The sequence below is a fragment of the Trichosurus vulpecula genome, chromosome 2, assembly GCF_011100635.1.
Source record: "Trichosurus vulpecula isolate mTriVul1 chromosome 2, mTriVul1.pri, whole genome shotgun sequence".
Taxonomy (NCBI): Eukaryota; Metazoa; Chordata; class Mammalia; order Diprotodontia; family Phalangeridae; genus Trichosurus; species Trichosurus vulpecula.
The window spans coordinates 379,221,933-379,240,279 of NC_050574.1; the positions used below are offsets into that span (position 1 = coordinate 379,221,933).

Below are 18,347 nucleotides of genomic sequence, written 5' to 3' on the forward strand. Positions count from 1 at the left end.
CAATATTTCTATTAAATGTGGCAGCAAAGCTAGAAAAAGACATCAGATACAGTTTAACAGAGTGCTGTGTAACTATTAACGTCTCATGATGGGCACCCTAATTCTATTGACAGAGGTTATTCCACAGTTAATTGGCACCGGATAAGAGTTCTGGAACTGAAGTCAGGAAGACCAGAGTTCAAATCCATTTTGAGCTGTAAAATCTTGGGCAATTCACTTAACCTTAGCTACTTCATCTGTAAAATAAGGGCACTACCTTCTCATGGCTCATGTAAAGATAAAATGGGTTATTAGTAAAGCTGTTTGCAAACCTTAAGGCCTAGGATTTAAGAACGCCTCAAAGAACCTTTTTTTTTTTTATCCTTGAGACAAAGAACAGAGCGTTAGGATGAACATTTTTATTTCAAGGTATGTAAAAATATAGTATATACTGAAGTATATAATATAGTATATATACTTTATATAGTAATATTATATGTATATAATATAGACTTTATATATTTATATAATATGTATATAATATAGACTTTATATAATAAAGTATATAATTACACATTTGCATCTTAAGGGCCTGGTTCTTCTGAGGCTAAAACCATACATTAGTACTGTAGTGGTTCAGTCCTGTCCCGGTGAAGCATAGCACACTGACACACTGTGCGGGGGAATTTTTCTGCAAAGACCCTGCAGTGGTTTGCCATTTCCCTCTCCGGTGGATTAAGGCAAATAGAGGTTAAGGGACTGTCCCAGGGTCACACAGCTAGGAAGTGGCTGAAGCCAAATCTGAACTCCCGTTTTCCGGACTCCACGCCCGGGGCTCTATCCGCTGAGTCACCTGCCAGCCTCCTAAATCACTTTCATTTTGCCGGCTCAAGTCAAAGACTTCTACAGGAGCAAAAACAGTTGAGCACAAAAAGAGTTTCAGCCAGTGAACCAAATGCTTGAACGAGGGCCTGGCACGCAAAAGTCTCAGCATCACGGAGAGTTGCTCGGGGCTGAGTGACGGAACCACGCACACGCAAACAAACGCACACAGAAAACACGCGTGTACACGAGCGCACCTACAACACACGCGCAGAGTGCCTTCCAGCACCACATTTACGTCGCTAGGATCCGGGACACGCTTACGCAAGGGGCGCTTGACCAGAGACTAAGCTTCGTAACCGTCCCCTCACTTCTCCAAACCCCCCGCATCCCCCCGGGGAAATCCCCGCCTGGGCGCACGTGGAGGCCTCCAGCAAAGCCGGGAAAGTCGGCGACGAAGTCCGGGGCGCGGGGGGACGAAGGCGGCCTTACCTCTTTCTCTCGAGCTCGCGCCGGACTTCTCTGTCCTCGAGGTTATCGGGCGCCCAGAGGTCCTCCTCCTCCTCCTCTTCCTCAGTCACTGCTCGGGAGCGCACCTTCACTACCTCCCCGAAGAAGGTAGCCGCCATCTCGCCCGCTGGACTCGGCCGTCGGCTTCCACAGGGGCCAGCACCCCGCCCTCTCAAGCAGAAAGCTCAAACCACGCCCCGCCGTGCAGGGAGAAAAAGGAGCGCTAACTTCGGCATCGCCAGAGCTCCTCCCCCAGCGACACCGAGAGGCTCGGGCTGGAGAAGAAGAAGCGCCCTTCGAGGGGGCTGGGCCAGAACGCGAACTGCGCAGGCGCGCGCAGGCGCCTCTCCCTGTCGGCCCGGAAGAAGTTTTCTTCGGCCCGCCTCCTAGAGACCTGTGCTGCCCTCCTGCCCCGGAATGGGTTCGGGACTTTACCGTATTACGGTAACTAGGCCGATTAACCAGGACTCCTTCTAGGCCTTCCCAGCCCGAGGATCCGATTGAATGTACTGCATAATATTGTTGAATTGGCCTAGATAGCCTCGAAGAGTAATGCTCCCCCTGCTCTTCCCCAACACATTTGTGGTCTTCAAGGCGGCTGAATGCGTCTCTTTTTAATTTAATATTTTATTTCTTCCCAAGTTACAGTGTAAAAACAGTTTTTTAATCATTTGCTTGTTTGTTTTTTCTTCGAGTTTTGAGGTCCAAATTCTCTTTTTCCTTCTCTTCCACTTCATTGAGAAGACAAGCCGTTTGACACAGGTTATACATGCGCAGTCATGCAAACATTTCCGCTTTAGTCATGTTGTGTAAGAAAACACAGAGATGAAGAAGTATGCTTTGATCGGCATTCAGGCTCCATCAGTTCTTTCTCTGGAAATGGATAGCATTTCTCTTCATAAGTCCCTCAGAACTGTCTGGGATCTTTTAATTGCTAAGAATAGATGGGTCATTCACAGTTGATAATCATATAATATGGCTGATGCAGAAATCTGGTTCTGCTCATTTCACTTTGCATTGGTTCATAGTCATCATCGTTGCATCAGTTCCATGTTTTTTGGAGAGCATCCTGCTCATCATTTTTTTTTTAATAGCACCATAGTATTCCATCACAATCACATACCACAGCTTGTTCAGCCATTCCCCAATTGGTGGGCATCCCCTCAATTTCCAATTCTTTGCCACCGCTGAAAGAGCTGCTATAAATGAATGTGTGTTTCTAGGAAATGTTATAGAAGAGATATTTTGGTTAAAAATAGAAATAGAAGGTTCTGAGGAGATCTCTGATTCATTAGCGAGTTCCATATCCAGTCTCAATAGAATGGTACCATTGGCTCTTCTGTGACATTTGCCTTGACAAAACTTTAGTTCCCCACCCCCACCCCCATATTTGTGTTAGGAAATAGGCCTTTGTGAGTTGTTGCCAAGAACTTGGACTTTATCCCATAAAAGTGGAACTTTCTAGGAAATTTTAATTCATATTTTCATCTCTCACAATTTAGTATTTCTTTTTCTTTGTGTAGCTCTTTAAGGTTTACAAGACTCTTTACAACCTTATGATTTAACCAAGTTGCTACTTAGATTAAAAATTGCCAAAATCTTTGGAATAATATTAGATACTATTACAGAATTTTGAGCAAATAGCCCAATTATATCACATACAAATGGGTCTGAAACAACTTGTTTTACTCTTGGAAGATTCTCTATCAGAAAACTACTGAATCAAAGAGAAAGAAGACTATAAAATGTCCAATTTGCTTTAATACTTCCCCCAAAAGGTATAATAAAAATACTGGGCTTGATTTTTTTCTTTTTATGAGGAATAGTCATGATTTTTTCCTTTCGTGAGGAACAATATGTCTTTCCAGGCATGAAGGGAAAGAGTCTCCTACTTTTTATTTTGCAATTTCTAGTATATTGGACTAATAATTAGTAATATAATAACTAACAATATTTTATATAACATAAATATGTATACTATATTATAATATAGTATAATAAGTAATAATTAGTCACTAATTATTACTGAGCCAATACAAGTACAAAGAAATTTGTAGCAGCTCTTTTTGTTACAGCTGAAAACTTAAAATTAAGGGAATGGCTAAATTACAACAACTAGCATTTACATATGCTTTAAAGTTTTCAGAGCACTTTATACATTATCCCCATTTCATCCCCTGGAAGGTAGCCATTATTATTTAGCCATTATAGATAAGGAAAATAAGGCCAAGACAGGTAAGTGATTTGCCTGAGGTCACAGGTGTCAGAGGCAGTCTCCAAGTTCAATACTGTTTACTGTGCAAATGTAACGTATCATTATTACAACCAAAGAAATGAGGAAAGAGACAGTTTTGGACTTATATGAAGTAAACAGAACCAGGAAAACCATTTTTGCAATAATACTGTTGTAAATATGGTTAACTTTTAGTGATGGATTCAAGATGTGGGATAAGACATATTTTTAAACATGGCCAATGGGGGAATTTGTTTTTCTTGACTAAGCTCATCTGTTATAAGATTTTTGTTTTTTGGAGGGAGGCTAGGGATAGGGTAGCAAAAAAAAAAAAACCCAAAGAAAGAAAAAAGAAGAATCATTGAAGCATTTTTAAATGCATAGAACACAAAAAAGGCCAGAAAGACTCACTGACGTACAAGACAGTTCTGAAAGTTACATGTCAAATTTATTAAGTGTTTAGTCATTTTTCAGTCATGTCCAACTCTTCATGACCCCTTTTTGGGTTTGCTTGACAAAGATACTAGAGTGGTTTACTATTTCATTCTCCAGCTCACTTTACAGATCAGAAAAGTGAGGTTAAGTGACTTGCCCAGGGTCACATAGCTAGCAAGTATCTGAGGCTGGATTTGAAATCAGGAAGAGACTCCAGGCCCAGAACTCTATCCACTGTGCCACCCACCTGCAGTTTGAATTTACTATATAATAATCATTTGCACTTTCATTGTTTTACTATGTGTGTGGAAATGTTAATTTTATTTGGTGTGTATGACTTCCAAATTTAATAAAGGTAATTAAAAGAAAAAGAAAATAAGCTGGTGGTCACCCCATATTTGCCACATGATTTCTGTATCCATTTCAAAAGCAATATAGAGGGTTCAGTGAAAAAGAAGTCCATGTGTTTGTACCCTGTTGCTTTATCCCTAGCCACCTTCCCTTTTGCTAGTTTTCAATAAGGCCTTACTTAGACTCAGTGCTAAGGCATAAAAGAGTAGGATAACAGTGTTATGGAACCAGAAGGTACTGACTCTGGAGTAAGAGGCCCTGACTCTTCAATCCTTTCTCCGATGCTTACTACCTGTATGACCTTGTGCAAGTCACTAAACTTCCCAGTCCTCAATTTTCTTCTGTGTAAAAAGGTATGGTATTAGTAAAATGAGGGGGTAAATGAGATGGCTCCTGAGGTTTCTTCCAGTTCCAAATCTATGATCTTACAATCTGGTCAGGTTGCCTCATGCTATAGATGTGGAAACTAAGGCCTAGAGAGTCAGTAAATAAACATTTCTTAAACACCTACTATGTGCCAGGCACTGTGCTTTGCATTGGGGATACAAAAAAAGTAAAAGGTGATCCCTGATCTTGAAGAATTCACCATCTAATGAGAGAGACAAATGCAAATAACCACATCCGAACAAGCTGTATAGAGGATAAATTAGAAATAACAGAGGGAAAGCATTTGAATTAAGAAGGATCAGGAAAGGCTTCCTGCAGAAGACAGAATTTTAGGTGAAATTCTGGGAATCTTATGTATATTAGGCTAATTTTGCTTTAATTTTTAGTATCCCTCAATTAACGACTGGGAAGATCCCCTGTTTACAGGCTTCCTTGACCTCTTACAAAATGGCCTCCCCTCTGATCCGTTTCTCCCCCTCTCCCTCACCTTTCTCCCCTACTCCCTTACCCCACCCCCACACACACACACACTGAAGGAGGAAGTTTTCCTTCAGGGGTTCAGTGACCTTCCTGGCCCTCTTGTGAGAACCAGGAGCCACTCTTGAAAAATAAAAATTCTTCAAGGGTTCAGAGGTGTCAATCCCTTAGGGGGATTTCCTGGGTTTTCTGTTGCCACTTATTGCTGGTCAGTCAAACTTAAACACAGATAGGAAAACAAACAAACACAGCTGCAGCTTCCCCAACAGTATGGGGGCTTATCTGGCTCAGAAGAGATTTGGGGCAGTGGTTGTAATCCTTCATGGAAAAAGCCTCAGGTGACAAATTCTACTACGGAGCTCTTAGGGCTTTTCCCTGGAGTGCTGTTTCAGAGACAGTTCTCCTTTCCGTCCCTTCATGGGTCACCAACTGTTACAGTCAAAATAAGCTAAACTGAGGCACAAAGTTCCAAGCATGGTCAATTTATTAGTAAAGCACAAATTGCCCAATAGATAGAATCTCAGCTTCCTCAGCAAAAACTAAGACTCCAAATGAATGGAACAGCTCTTTTTTCGTAGTTTTTGGGGAGTACAGAACAAAGAACAGGACTTCATAGGCAGTGTTAACATGAGCTCTGTAATGATTATAGTGTTAGAACTTCCCCTTCTTCCCGGGGAAGCAGGACAATGGAGTTACACAACAGCTGGCCAATTAGAAGGATTTCTGAAGCCCAAAACTGCTTGACATAGTAGTGATCCTTTCTGAGTGAACCCTAACCAAATTGCCAGAACCAGTCTTGATCATCTCAAGGGCAACTTTGAACAGAAGTTGCAGACTTGAGACCTTACTCACGACTTTCTAAACATCCTGCTTCCTAGCTTATTGTGTCTACAAATGTCTTCTCCCTTAACCCCTCTGCGCCCCACCCAAAAGCCTCTAGGAACTATTAACTTCTCACCCTTTTCTATATCCTCTTTGAGCAGCTGAGAACTCTTTCTCTCCTTCCCTCCCTCTCCCTCTCCCTGTCCCTCTCCTTCTCTCTCTCTCTTTCCCCTTAAAACATTTCTCTTGCAAGCACTTCTCAGACAATGAATGCTTTGTAATCTGTGATTGGACTCGGTTTCATTTGGGCCCTGAGTCTTTCTTTAACAGCAGGGAACAAGAATTTGACATTATGAACAGTGAAATCGATATGATTGATTACATATGGAAATGTGTTTTGCGTGACTAATATGTATAAACTATATCAAATTGCTTGCCTTCTCAATGTGGGAGAGGGGAGGAAGGAAGGGAGAGAATTTGGAACTTAAACATCCTAAAAATGAATGTTTAAAATTGTTTTTATATATAATTAAGGGAAAATAAAATATTAAATTAAAAATATGATTGGTTACAGATCTCAGGTGTGGGGGACAAAAATGTTTGATTGCAAATTGGGAATGACGGGCTAACAACAACCCCATCCTTCCTTTCTGTGACTAAGAAATGTTCATTGTTTGAGTTCACCTGTAAGGTTAGAAATGGACCAGACTTCTTTGGTTAACAAATCAGACATCCTTGAAGGATAGCTTGGTGGTGTACCAGACTCCCCAGTGTCTACCTGCATCCCTGAAGGATAACAGATTTCCTTGAGGCAAGAATAGAACAGTGATTAATGATTCTAAACTTGACTCATTATAGGATAGCTGAATGTCTGAACTAAATTCAGAGACAAAGAACCACGACTTTGGCAGTAACAGGACAAAATCAATTAACTGTAAATAGGATCAATTAAAAAAAAGCCACAGAATCCATCTGATCATTTGGGATACATCCACAATTAGGAAGCATAATATGGGTAATATTCCTGCAAAGGAGGCTGAAAAGGAATGGTCAGATAGGTAGGAGGAGAACCAAGAAAGAGCAGAATAAGGAAAACCCTTAGAGGAAAAAGTATCTAGAAACAGTCAACTTCATTAAATGCTACAGAGAAGAGCAGTTAACAAGGAAAAAAGGCCAGTAGATTCACTGACTTATGATTAACTTGTGACTTTGAAAATGTCAATTTAAGTTGAGAAGCCAGAACAGAGGATTTGGGAAGAGTGTGAGAGGACAGGAGGTAAAGACAATGAGTAGAGATAGCTTTTTCAAATGAAGGAGATAGAGGATGATAGTTCGCAGGGATGGTAGTATCAAGGTAAGAATTGGGGAGGTGGGCATTATACAGGGACCAGGGAAAGGCTGAAGATGAGAGGAGAGGCTGATTGTGGGGACAATGGGGTCAAGAGTACATGTAAAAGGGTTGGCTTTGGCAAGAATGGCCATCTGTTCATCAGAAACTGGAGTAAAGCTGGCACTGCACTGTGTTCCAATTCAAAGGGATTTTGTTAATCTGTTCAGGAAGTTTCCTACTTTATTGAAGCTTCTCACTGATTTTGAGGCACTGGATCTCTGAGCCCTGATTAGGCCGTAGAGACTGGGGGGCTTAGCCCACATTTCCTTGCTGTTTTTCTGGGCATAATGAGAAAACTGACCCCCTTGTCAGTCCTACATTATGTTAGATAGCCATACTTGAAGTGAATCTTTGGAATACTTGTAGCTTCCCCATCTGAGTCCAAGATGCAAGACATAGCCATGGTTATGTTCTAGCCAACCCTTCTCTCCAGGAACAATTTTCCATGGACAAAATAGAAAATAGCAAGGAGTATTCAGGGAACTCTGTGATCCAGTGAGTATAGACTTTCTAATTTTTTTCTGGTAACTAGAACTAGGTGATCAGAATTGACACATCATTCAGTGGTGCCCTAGCATAGAACCCCATGGCAGCTAGTAGGCACAATGCTAGACTTGGAGTCAGGAGGACCCAAATTCAAATTTGACCTTAGACATTTACTAGCTGTGTGACCCTGGGCAAGTCACTTAACCTCTGCCTCAGTTTCCTTAAATGCAAAATGGGGATAATTATAGTACCTACCTCACAGTTGTCAGGATCAAATGAGATGATATCTGTAAAGTGCATTGCTTAGTGCCTGATACATTTGTTGTTGTTGCTATTGAGTCTTTTCGGTCATATTTGAGTCTTCATGACCCCATTTGGGGTTTTCTTGGCAAAGATATTAGAGCAATTTGCTATTTCCTTCTCCAGCTCATTTTACAGATGAGGAAACTGAGACAAACAGGATTAAGTTACTTGCCCAGGATCTCCCAGCTAGTAAGTGTCTGAAGCTGGATTTGATCTTCCTGACTCCGGACCTGGCACTCTATCCACTGTGCCTCCTAGGTGGTCCTTAGAAGATAAATAAAGTAAGCGATAATCTCCATCCAAAGAGAAAACTTTTTCTCTCCAATTTATAACAGGATTTGAAAAAGAAAGGCAATACAGATGGGAAAAGGGAAAGGGTTAACAGAATCATTACTGGAGTGGACTAAAAGGAAAAGTCTCAGAACTTGGCATGAGTCTCAGGACACAAGTATTTTCTGCATGAATGAATTTGATTGAAATAAGTGTCCATATTGGTGTATTTAAACATAACAACACCAGCACAGTCAGCTGAGAAAAAGTGATAAGTAGCTATTAATTTGTCTGTGGACAATTTTGGAAGTCTGCTATTGACTTTTTATTCTTTACAAGGCAAAATAAGATGATTTATTAACTAGATCTAGGAAATGTTAAGTTAACCTGTTCCTTTTGACCAGTTGGTCAACTAGCATTTATTAAGCATCTACTATGTGCCAGGCTCTGTGACCATAGTATGTTTGGTAAAATATATATGAACTTGTCTGAAGTTTTTTTTTTCTCTCTCTACTGTGAGAATATAAACTGCATGTATGGTTTGGGGAGGAGGGGAATCTTAAATATTATGATTTGTGATGCTTCAGCTGTCATTTTAAATTGAAAAGTAAGTAGCCTTGAAAGGAAAATAAACATTTACTGGCTTTTTCGGCGGAATGTGTATGAAAACAAAAAGCTTCTTACGGATTTTCATCTGAGAACATTAACCATTAAAATAAGAAAATTAGTTTAAAGTATCAGATTAACTTATTATTAAAAGGCTTCATGGATTTTCGTACAATTACATCTTTAAATATGTGCCTATTTGCACAATTACTCTCAATATAGAGAAACAAAAGTAATTCGTTCTTTTCTTCTTCCTAACAGGTATAAGACCCTTGATGCCTAAGTATCTGCTGGCTTCCAGTTAGGCTTCTTTCCAGTACTTCATGAAGAATCTCCCTCCCTACATCTTGCTTCAGTGCCCCAATGCTGTGTCCAGGGCCCTCTCAGGGTATGCTGGAGGCAGCCCTTATCAGTTCACAAGAACCAGCTGTTAAATTTTCTGTGTGAGCATTTACTGCCACCAGCGGCTGTGGTGCTAAAATGGCTGGAGATGGCTGAATGCTGCGGAGAGTGAAAAGATTACACAGGCCAGGCGGGAGAGTATAGGACAGCTCTGTTTATTATGCATAGGGAAAGGGCTTATATACCCTTTTAGGCAAGCAGATCAACAAATTCACCTGGGAGACATTTGTTATAATGCATGACTTCCTCATGCTTAGTTCCCCTTTTTCCATAAACAGTATTATGTTAATTAGCCCATAGGTGGTGTTTAACACGTGTGTGCTGTGGGGGTTTTGGAGAGAGCACGTGTATGCCAAGGAAGCTTTGGAGAGAGCACAGTGTGTGCTGAGGTGGGGTTAGGAGAGCCCACATTCTGAGTTATCAGCCCAAGGTCAAAAACAGGCTTCAGGGAAAACCTGGCCTGTATCTATATCCCAGAATGGACTTTCTCGGAGCTGGCCCTCTAAAATTTACACCAGAAATCAGAGAATACTACAAATCAGATGTTGGTTTATAGTTTTGTTGATTGTTTAGACAAGAAAGTGCTGGAGATGTTAATAATGCAAATTAAACTGAAGTGTGTCATGCATACTTTTTTTTTTTGAGAGCTACTTGTCAAACATTTACCAGAACACCCAGTCTGATATCTTCTAGGAGCAAGACCTTTTCCTCCTGCCTTCCCTGAAGACCTATTGCAGGGCAAGCAATAAACATTGACTTCCTGTGATTAGATTTGGCTTCCATACATCTTTCTGCTACTACCTGCTATAAGGCATGCTTCCAGGAGCCTCAGAGGACAAAATACTGCCATCCGTCACCAGATTGAACCTCAGAAAGGACTTGTACAGTCTAGTCCAGGGTGGGGAACCTGTGACCTCAAGACCACTTGTGGCCCTCTAGGTCTTCAAGTACGGCCCTTTGACAGAATCCAAACTTCACAGAACAAATTCCCTTAACAATAGGATTTGTTCTATAAAACTTGGACTCAGCTAAAAGGCTGCACCCGAGATCTTAGAAGGCCACATGTGGCCTTGAGGCCGCAGGTCCCCTACCCCTAGATCCCATGCCTTCCTCAGTGAATCTTTTTCTGAATCTTACATGCTTGTTGGTTAGCAAACTGGACTCACTCATGGTTAACAAAGTCCCGTGCCCATATTTTGCCTCATCTTGGTAATTTTGAACCCACACTGGTTACAAACCATTGATTACACTGAACCACCAATTACAAACCCTGTTTTCCATCCCTAACTCACCCATCCATTTAACTACACTCCTCTCTGCAATGTGCCACTGTATGTCTACGTGTCCCTTCCACTGTACTCTGCTCCATAATGAGAAAACTTCCTTTTATCTTAAAACTTTTCCTTTTTTATTTTTTCCATTTCCTAGCTCTCACTGAGACCTGACTCCTTCCTGACTACCACTTCCCTTGACACTTTTTACAATACTGGACACTGTTTTTCTCATACCCTTTACTCCCAACTCCCTGGTAGGGAAGTTGGAATACTCTGTACTCCCCTTTGCCACTGCCAGACTCTCCCTTCTTTAAGCAACGTCTCCTTTGAGGTTTATGTTTCCCAAATTTATCACCCAATGCATACTCTGTTACCAGGCTACTATCAGTCAACTCCCAGGATATTTAGTGCTTGACTCAACTGTTTTTCTCATATCAGGGGACTTCAACATACATTCTGATGCTACTTCAAATACCCTAATTTCCCAGTTCCTTATTCTACTCATGGAGCAGGTCTATAAACTACCCTTCCATTCTAAAGAGATATTCACATATCTTGCCATCACCTATAAATCTTCCACTTTCTTGTTTATAAATTCTGAAATTCCCTTATTTGATTATAATCTTTTATAATTCCATTTTTCCTTATGCTATATGACTCATAACCCTGTTCTTTACTTTGATTTTCATTCCCTTCTCCTGTCAGTTTTTTTTTCTAGGCCCTCATCTCTACACCGGTTACATTTTCTTCCCTTTCCCATCAACCCCTTGGTGAGGCAGTTCAAACATTTGACTTTACCCTATCCTCTAGTCTCTTGCCCGCTTGATCTGTCTCCAGTTATGCCTTGCCGAGTCCCACCCTAAGCATAAGTTAGTATAAGTGGGCAACAAAGAAGACACATGGGAGTTATTATGAAGATAGAACTCGTAAGATTTGACCACAGATTGGTTATGTAGAATAAGTGAGAGTGAGGAGCTGAGGTTTAGAGCTTAGGTGACAAGGAAGATAGTAATGTACTCCATAGTAATAGCAAAGTTGAAAAAAAGGGTAGGGTTTGGGGAGAAAGAGTATGAGTTTGAGAAAGAAAGACAAACAGGATTGCTTGAAAATCTGCAGGTTGATTTAATTACGAGCTTAAAAAAGAAAAGCAAGCTGTATTTAATAGAGACCTATTGTTTAGTATACAATTTTCTTTTTCTTTTCTACTGTGTAGATGCAAATACCGATTATCAGAAAAACAAAAATTAATTAAAGAATGTTTTCTGAAAATGCATATATTTGGACCACATATGGTTCTCCAGTATTAGGTCAGCTTCTCTTCTACAGTGTATGCAGATTGATTTGACATAAACAGCTGGAGATACACAAAATTAAAGCCTGATTACTTCTTGGGAGATCGGATGTTTTAAAATTAGAATTGGTAAAGCTTGTCTAGTGTGTGTCTTACAAGGCTTTTCCAACATTAAGTAAAGCCAAACACATTGTGTTCAGCATTTTCCTTTTAAATAATCCCTGTAGATTTTGAATCACATTGAACACTTCTTTTTTATCCTAAATTTTTGTATTTTATTTTTTCCAATTACATGTAATACCAATTTTTAACATTTAAAAAATTTTGAGTTCCAAATTCTCTCCTTCCTTCCCTTTCCCCCTCCTTGAGGAGGCAAGCAATTGATATAGGTTATACATGCAGAGTCATGAAAAACATATTTCCAAATTAGCCATTTTGTGAAAGAAAACGCAGATTGAAAAAAGAAAAACAAAGAAAGTTTAAAAAGGCATGCTTTGATCTGCATTCAGACTCCATCAGTTATTTCACTGGCGGTGAATAGCATTTTAAATCATAAGTCCTTTGGAATTGTCTTGTATCATTGTGTTGCTGAGAATAGCTAAGTCATTCATAGTTAATCACTGTACAATATTGCTTTTACTATATACAATGTTCTTCTGGTTCTGCTCACTTAAATTTGCATCAATTTATATAAGTTTTTCCAAGTGTTTTTTTTTAATAGTTGACTTTTTAAATTAACACATATACATTTACTTGTCTTCTGGCTTGTTGAAGCAATAGGTTAGACAGCACTTGCCACAATAATGTCTGTCAAAATGGCTAGCCATAAAGACTCCAGCACCACATTCATCAGAAGGGCACTCTCGTGGAAGGCGGCTAATCTTGCCATTCTCATCAACCTTATAGTACTTCAGAACAGCAAGATTAACCTTCTTTCTCTTGTGCTTGTTCTTTTTGGGGGTGGTGTAAGACTTCTTTCTCTTCTTGGCACCACCACGAAGTCTCAGAACAAGATGAAGGGTAGACTCCTTCTGAATGTTATAGTCAGACAAAGTACACCCATCTTCCAGTTGCTTGCCCGCAAAAATCAATCTTTGTTGATCAGGGGGAATACCTTCCTTATCTTGTATCTTGGCCTTGACATTTTCAATAGTATCGGACGGCTCAACCTCAAGGGTGATGGTCTTCCCTGTCAAAGTCTTCACGAAAATCTGCATCGTGGCACTGGGTCCACCTGCTGATGGTGGATCCGAAAGAGAGACCTCCCCACCAACTCACAGGGTTTCCTACTGCTCTAGTCAAGGACCCTCCAGTTTTTCCAAGTGTTTCTGAAACTATTCTGCTTGTCTTTTTTATAGCACAATAACGTAACATCACAATTATATACCACAACTTGTTCAGCCATTCCTAAAATGCTGGGCTTTCCTTCAATTTCCAATCCTTTATCACCACAAAAAGAGCTGCTATAAATATTGTTGTACAAATAGGTCTTTTTCCTTTTTTTTTTTTTGATCTCTTTAGGATACAGTAGTGGTATTGCTGGGTCAAAGGGTATGCACAGTTTTATGATCCTTTCTGCATAGTTTCAAGTTGCCCTCCAGAATGATTGGATCAGTTCATAATTCCACCAACAGTGCTTTAGTGTTCCAATTTTCCCACATCCCATCCAACGTCTGTCATTTTCTTTTTCCGTCATATTAGCCAATCCGATAGGTATGGGGTGGTAGCTCAGAATTGTTTTAATTTGCATTTCTTTAATAAATAGTAATTTAGAGCATTTTTCACATGACTATAAATAGCTTTGATTTCTTTGCTTCAAAAATGCCTGTTCATATCCTTTGACCATTTATCAATTGGAGAGTAACTCAGGTTCTTATAGATTTTACTCAGCTCTCTATATATTTGAGATATGAGATCTTAATCTGAGAAAGTATCTATAAAATTTCCTCCTCAATTTTTCTGCTTTCCTTCTAATCTTGGCTACATTCATTTTATTTGTGCAAAACTTTTTTCATTTAATGTAATCATAATTATTTATTTTACTTCCCCTAAAGCTGTCTCTTGTTTTGTCACAAATTCTTCAGTTGTCCATAGATTTGACAGGTAAAATAATCCATACTCTTAATTTGCTTATGATATCACTCTTTTTGACTAAATCACGTACCCATTTTGACCTTATAATGGTAGAGGGTGTAAGACATTGGCTTATACCTAGTTTCTGGCAAATTGCTTTCTAGTTTTCCCAGAAATTGTTGTCTAATAGTGAGTTCTTGTCCCAAAATCTTGGGTCTTTGGGTTCATCAAGATTAGATTTCTATGGTCACTTAGTACAATATAGAATGTACCTAATCTATTCCACTGATTTACCACTCATTTCTTAACCAGTACCAGATTGTTTTGATAACTAGTGCTTTACAATACAGTTTGAGATCTGGTATGCTAGACCACCTTCCTTCACATTTTTTTTCATTGATTTCCTTGATATTCTTAATCTTTTGTTCTTTCAGATGAATTTTGTTATGATTTTTTCTAGCTCTATAAAATAATTTTTTGGTAGTTTGATTAGCATGGCACTGAATAAATATATTAATTTAGGTAATTTTTATTATATTGGCTCAATGAGCAATTAATATTTTTCCAATTATTTAAATCTGACTTCATTTGTGTGAAAAGTGTTTTGTAATTGTGTTCATATAGTTGTCGGGTTTGTCTTGGTGGGTAGACACCCAAGAATTTTATATTGTCTACAGTTATTGTAAATGGAATTTCTCTATTTCTTGTTGCCAGATTTTTTGGTAATATATAGAAATGCTGATGGTTTATTTAGGTTTATTTTATATCCTGTAACTTTGCTGAAGTTATTATTTCAACTAGCTTTTTAGTCAGTTCTCTAGAACTCTCTAAGTATACCATCGTATCATTTGCAAAGAGTGATAGTTTTGTTTCCTCATTGCTTATTCTAATTCCTTCAATTTCTTTTTCTTCTCTTATTGCTATAGCTAGCATTTCCAGTGCAATATTGAATAATAGTATTGATAATGGACGTTCTTGCTTCACCTCTGATTGTACTGGGAAGGCTTCTTGCTTATTTCCATTATGGAAACTGCTTGCTGATTGTTTTAGAGATATTCATTCATTCATTTATTTATCTGTCTATTTATTTATTTATTTTAAGGAACTCTCTGTTTATTTCTATGCTTTCTAATTTTTTTTAAATTAAAAAATTATTTTAAGCTGAAATACAAAATAAGAAAAGAAAAGAAATATTGCCATGTATACCGCAGAACATAAGAGGGGATTAAATATAAAACAAAACATTTCCATTTCAAGAAAACCTATATAATTAATACTGCATGTTGTTTTCAAAGTTGCTCAGCTTTTCTTTGCTTTGTAGGTTTTCTTTTGATCTCTGCTGTGCACTTTTAAATTTATTTTTCCCCTCCCCACCCAAAAGTCTATAATTAAGTGTGGAGATATATGTACATGTATATATATATATGCATATATGCACATACACAGGCACATACACATACATAGATCTCTATAAATGCACACACATGTATATACATATACACTCATACACATATATGCAAGACAGTGTTTTGCTTATTTTTACTTGTCATATGTTTGTAAGTGGATAGTATTTTCCTTCATAGGTCCATTTCTTTCCATGTTTTTCTAAATCAACTAGCTCACCATTTCCTACACCAAAGCAACAGTCCGATCCAATCACATCCTCTCTGAGAGATGGTCTATGAAAGTTCCACTCTCCCTCCAATTTTCTGCATTCCTTCTATTCTTGGCTACATAGGTTTTATTAATATGAGAAATTTTTAATTAAAAATAATTGAAAATAATCCATTTTCGCATTAATAATGCTCTTACTTTATAATATAGTTTAAGGTCTGATACTGCTGAATCTGCTTCCTTTACATCTTTTCTCCCTGGTTTCTTTGAAGTTCTTGACCTTCTGTTCCTCCAAATGACCTTTGTTATTATTTTTTCCAACTCAGATAATTCTTTTAGCAATTTAATTGGGATGGCATCAAATAAATAGACTATTTTAAAAAATAAGAATGAGTGTTGTATTTTTTGCATCTATTGAAATAATCATATAATTTTTTGTTTTATTTTGTTTTGTTATTGGATATGGTCAATTATGGTGATAGTTTTCCTAATATTAAACCAGTCTTACATTCCTGGTATAAATTCCACCTGGTCATAGTGAAAGATCTTTTAAATATATTCTTATAATCTCCTTGATAGTATTTTATTTAAAAAATTTGCATCAGTGTTCATGGGGGAAATTGGCTGCATCTAATAAATTTTGATATGTTGTGACATTGTTCTCATTCTCTTTAATGAAATTATTGATTGTTCCTATGGTTTTTTTCTTTGACCCACTTGTTATTTAGTTTCCAATTAATTTTTTATCTATGTGTCCATGGTCCTTTATGGAATGAGATTGTTATTGTATTATAATCTGAAAAGGATGCATTTAATATTTTTGCCTTTCTGCATTTGGTTGTTAGGTTTTTATGCCCTAATACATGGTCAGTTTTTGTGTAGGTGCCATGTACTGCTGAGAAAAAGTATATTCCTTTTTATTCCTATCCAGTTTTCTACAGAGGTCTATCATATTTAACTTTTCTAAAATGCTATTCATCTCCTTAACTTTTTTCTTATTTATTTATTTTTGGTTAGATTTATCTAGTTCTGAGAAGGGAAAGTTGAGGTCCTCTATCAGTATAGTCTTACTGTTGATTTCCTCCTGTAACTCACTTAACTCTTCCTTTAAGAATTTAGATGCTATACCATTTGGTGCATATATGTTTAGTATTGATGGTCACTGTCCTTCATATTCAGGGAGAACCAAAATGACATCACAATGTTGGTGTTATTGTACAGTGTATCTGACTGTGGTTGATCAAACCACAGGTTAGGCACAAATAGTCCACATGAAATACTGATATTACTTCATTGTCTATAGTGCCTTTTAGCAAAATGTAGTTTCTCTGCTTATGTCTTTTAGTTAGATCTGTTTTTGCCTTTGCTTTGTCTGGGATCATGATTGACACTCCAGTTTTTCTATTTTTACTTCAGTTGAAGCCTAATAGATTCTGTTTCAGTCCCTTATTTTTACTGTATGTATGTCTCTTTGTTTCAAGTGTGTTTCTTGTAAGCAACATTGTTAGATTCAGGTTTTTTATCCATTCTGCTTGCTGCTTCTGTTTTTTTGGGGGGGGGCATGGCAATAGGGTTAAGTGACTTGCCCAAGGTCATACAGCTAGTACATGTGTCAAGTGTCTGAGTCTAGTTTTGAACTCAGGTCCTCCTGACTCCAGGGCCAGTGCTCTACTCACTGCGCAACCTAGCTGCCCTGCTGCTTCTGTTTTGTGGGTGTGTTTATTCCATTTACATTCACAGTTATGACTGTGTATTTCCCTCCATCCTATTTTTTTCCTGTTAATCCTTTATCTTGGTCTTTCTGCTATTACTCTGTTGCTGTTGCATTTATTTTCTTCTCCTGCATTTCTGTTGTTTGAGGTATTTGAGAAGCAAATAAACTCTTCATTTCTGGTTTTCTTTCTAAAAATGTTTCAAATGTCTCCTTATTGAATATCAATCTTTTTTATGTATGGTTAATCTCAGATTTGCAGAGAAGGTCTCCCTAGGCTGCATCCTGAGCTCAGCTGCTCTTCAGAATACATTATTCTCTTCCTGCCTACATTTTCTAGAGCCTTATGGCAAGTAGGGACTGTTCCCCCTGCTCCAGGCAGAACTAAGTACTAGGTCAGTCTTGGAGTAGCCTAGTCTGTATCTGGTATGAGCTATCATAATTAGGACCAGGCTGGCCCTGCCTATACCAACCTACGTGAGGGCTCTTCAAATAGATACTTAGGTGGATGAGATGAGCAAATGAAGGGAAAACCCAAAGCACCATGAAGAAATACCTGGTTTTGAGAGAGACCCAGGGGTTAAGCCCTGAAACAGACAGGGACCCCATAAAAAGTCCAGGCAAGGCCTCAGAGGAAAAAAAGAGTTCTGGCCACAAGTGCTGATAGAGAACCTGGAAGAAAAGAAACTGAAAATTTAGAATGGAAAAGCTAGAGAGGAAAGAATAGCTATGAAATTGATACCTTAGAACAGATGATGGAAAACCTCCCCTAGGAACCAAATGCCCAGAGAATTAGAATGGGCTGGACAGAAATCAACGACTCAGTAAGACAAGAACTATCAAAACAAAATCAAAAGATTAAAACAAAAAATGTAAGAAATATAATTGATCATACCATCACCCACTTCCTT

The 18,347-nt window shown here is 38.5% G+C and overlaps 2 protein-coding genes across 2 annotated transcripts in view; both read right to left on the minus strand.

The window, feature by feature from the left end:
- Positions 1-1,635, minus strand: part of PSMG1 (proteasome assembly chaperone 1) — a 30,537-nt gene extending 28,902 nt beyond the window's left edge. Inside the window, exon 1 of the mRNA XM_036745910.1 lies at positions 1,294-1,635. Within this exon, the coding sequence (XP_036601805.1) occupies positions 1,294-1,430 (137 nt within the window). The 5' untranslated portion in view covers positions 1,431-1,635. The remainder of the gene's footprint in view (positions 1-1,293) is intronic.
- Positions 1,636-12,776: 11,141 nt separating this feature from the next.
- LOC118838569 (ubiquitin-40S ribosomal protein S27a-like) lies at positions 12,777-13,291 on the minus strand. The gene has a single exon (XM_036745913.1). It carries the CDS (start codon positions 13,253-13,255, stop codon positions 12,788-12,790), a length of 468 nt encoding a protein of 155 aa, XP_036601808.1. The 5' UTR covers positions 13,256-13,291; the 3' UTR covers positions 12,777-12,787.
- Positions 13,292-18,347: the final 5,056 nt, after the last annotated feature.

What these genes read in the sequence shown, in the direction of transcription:
- LOC118838569 (XM_036745913.1), bottom strand. Translation starts at nt 13,255, where the DNA reads ATGCAGATTTTCGTGAAGACTTTGACAGGGAAGACCATCACCCTTGAG.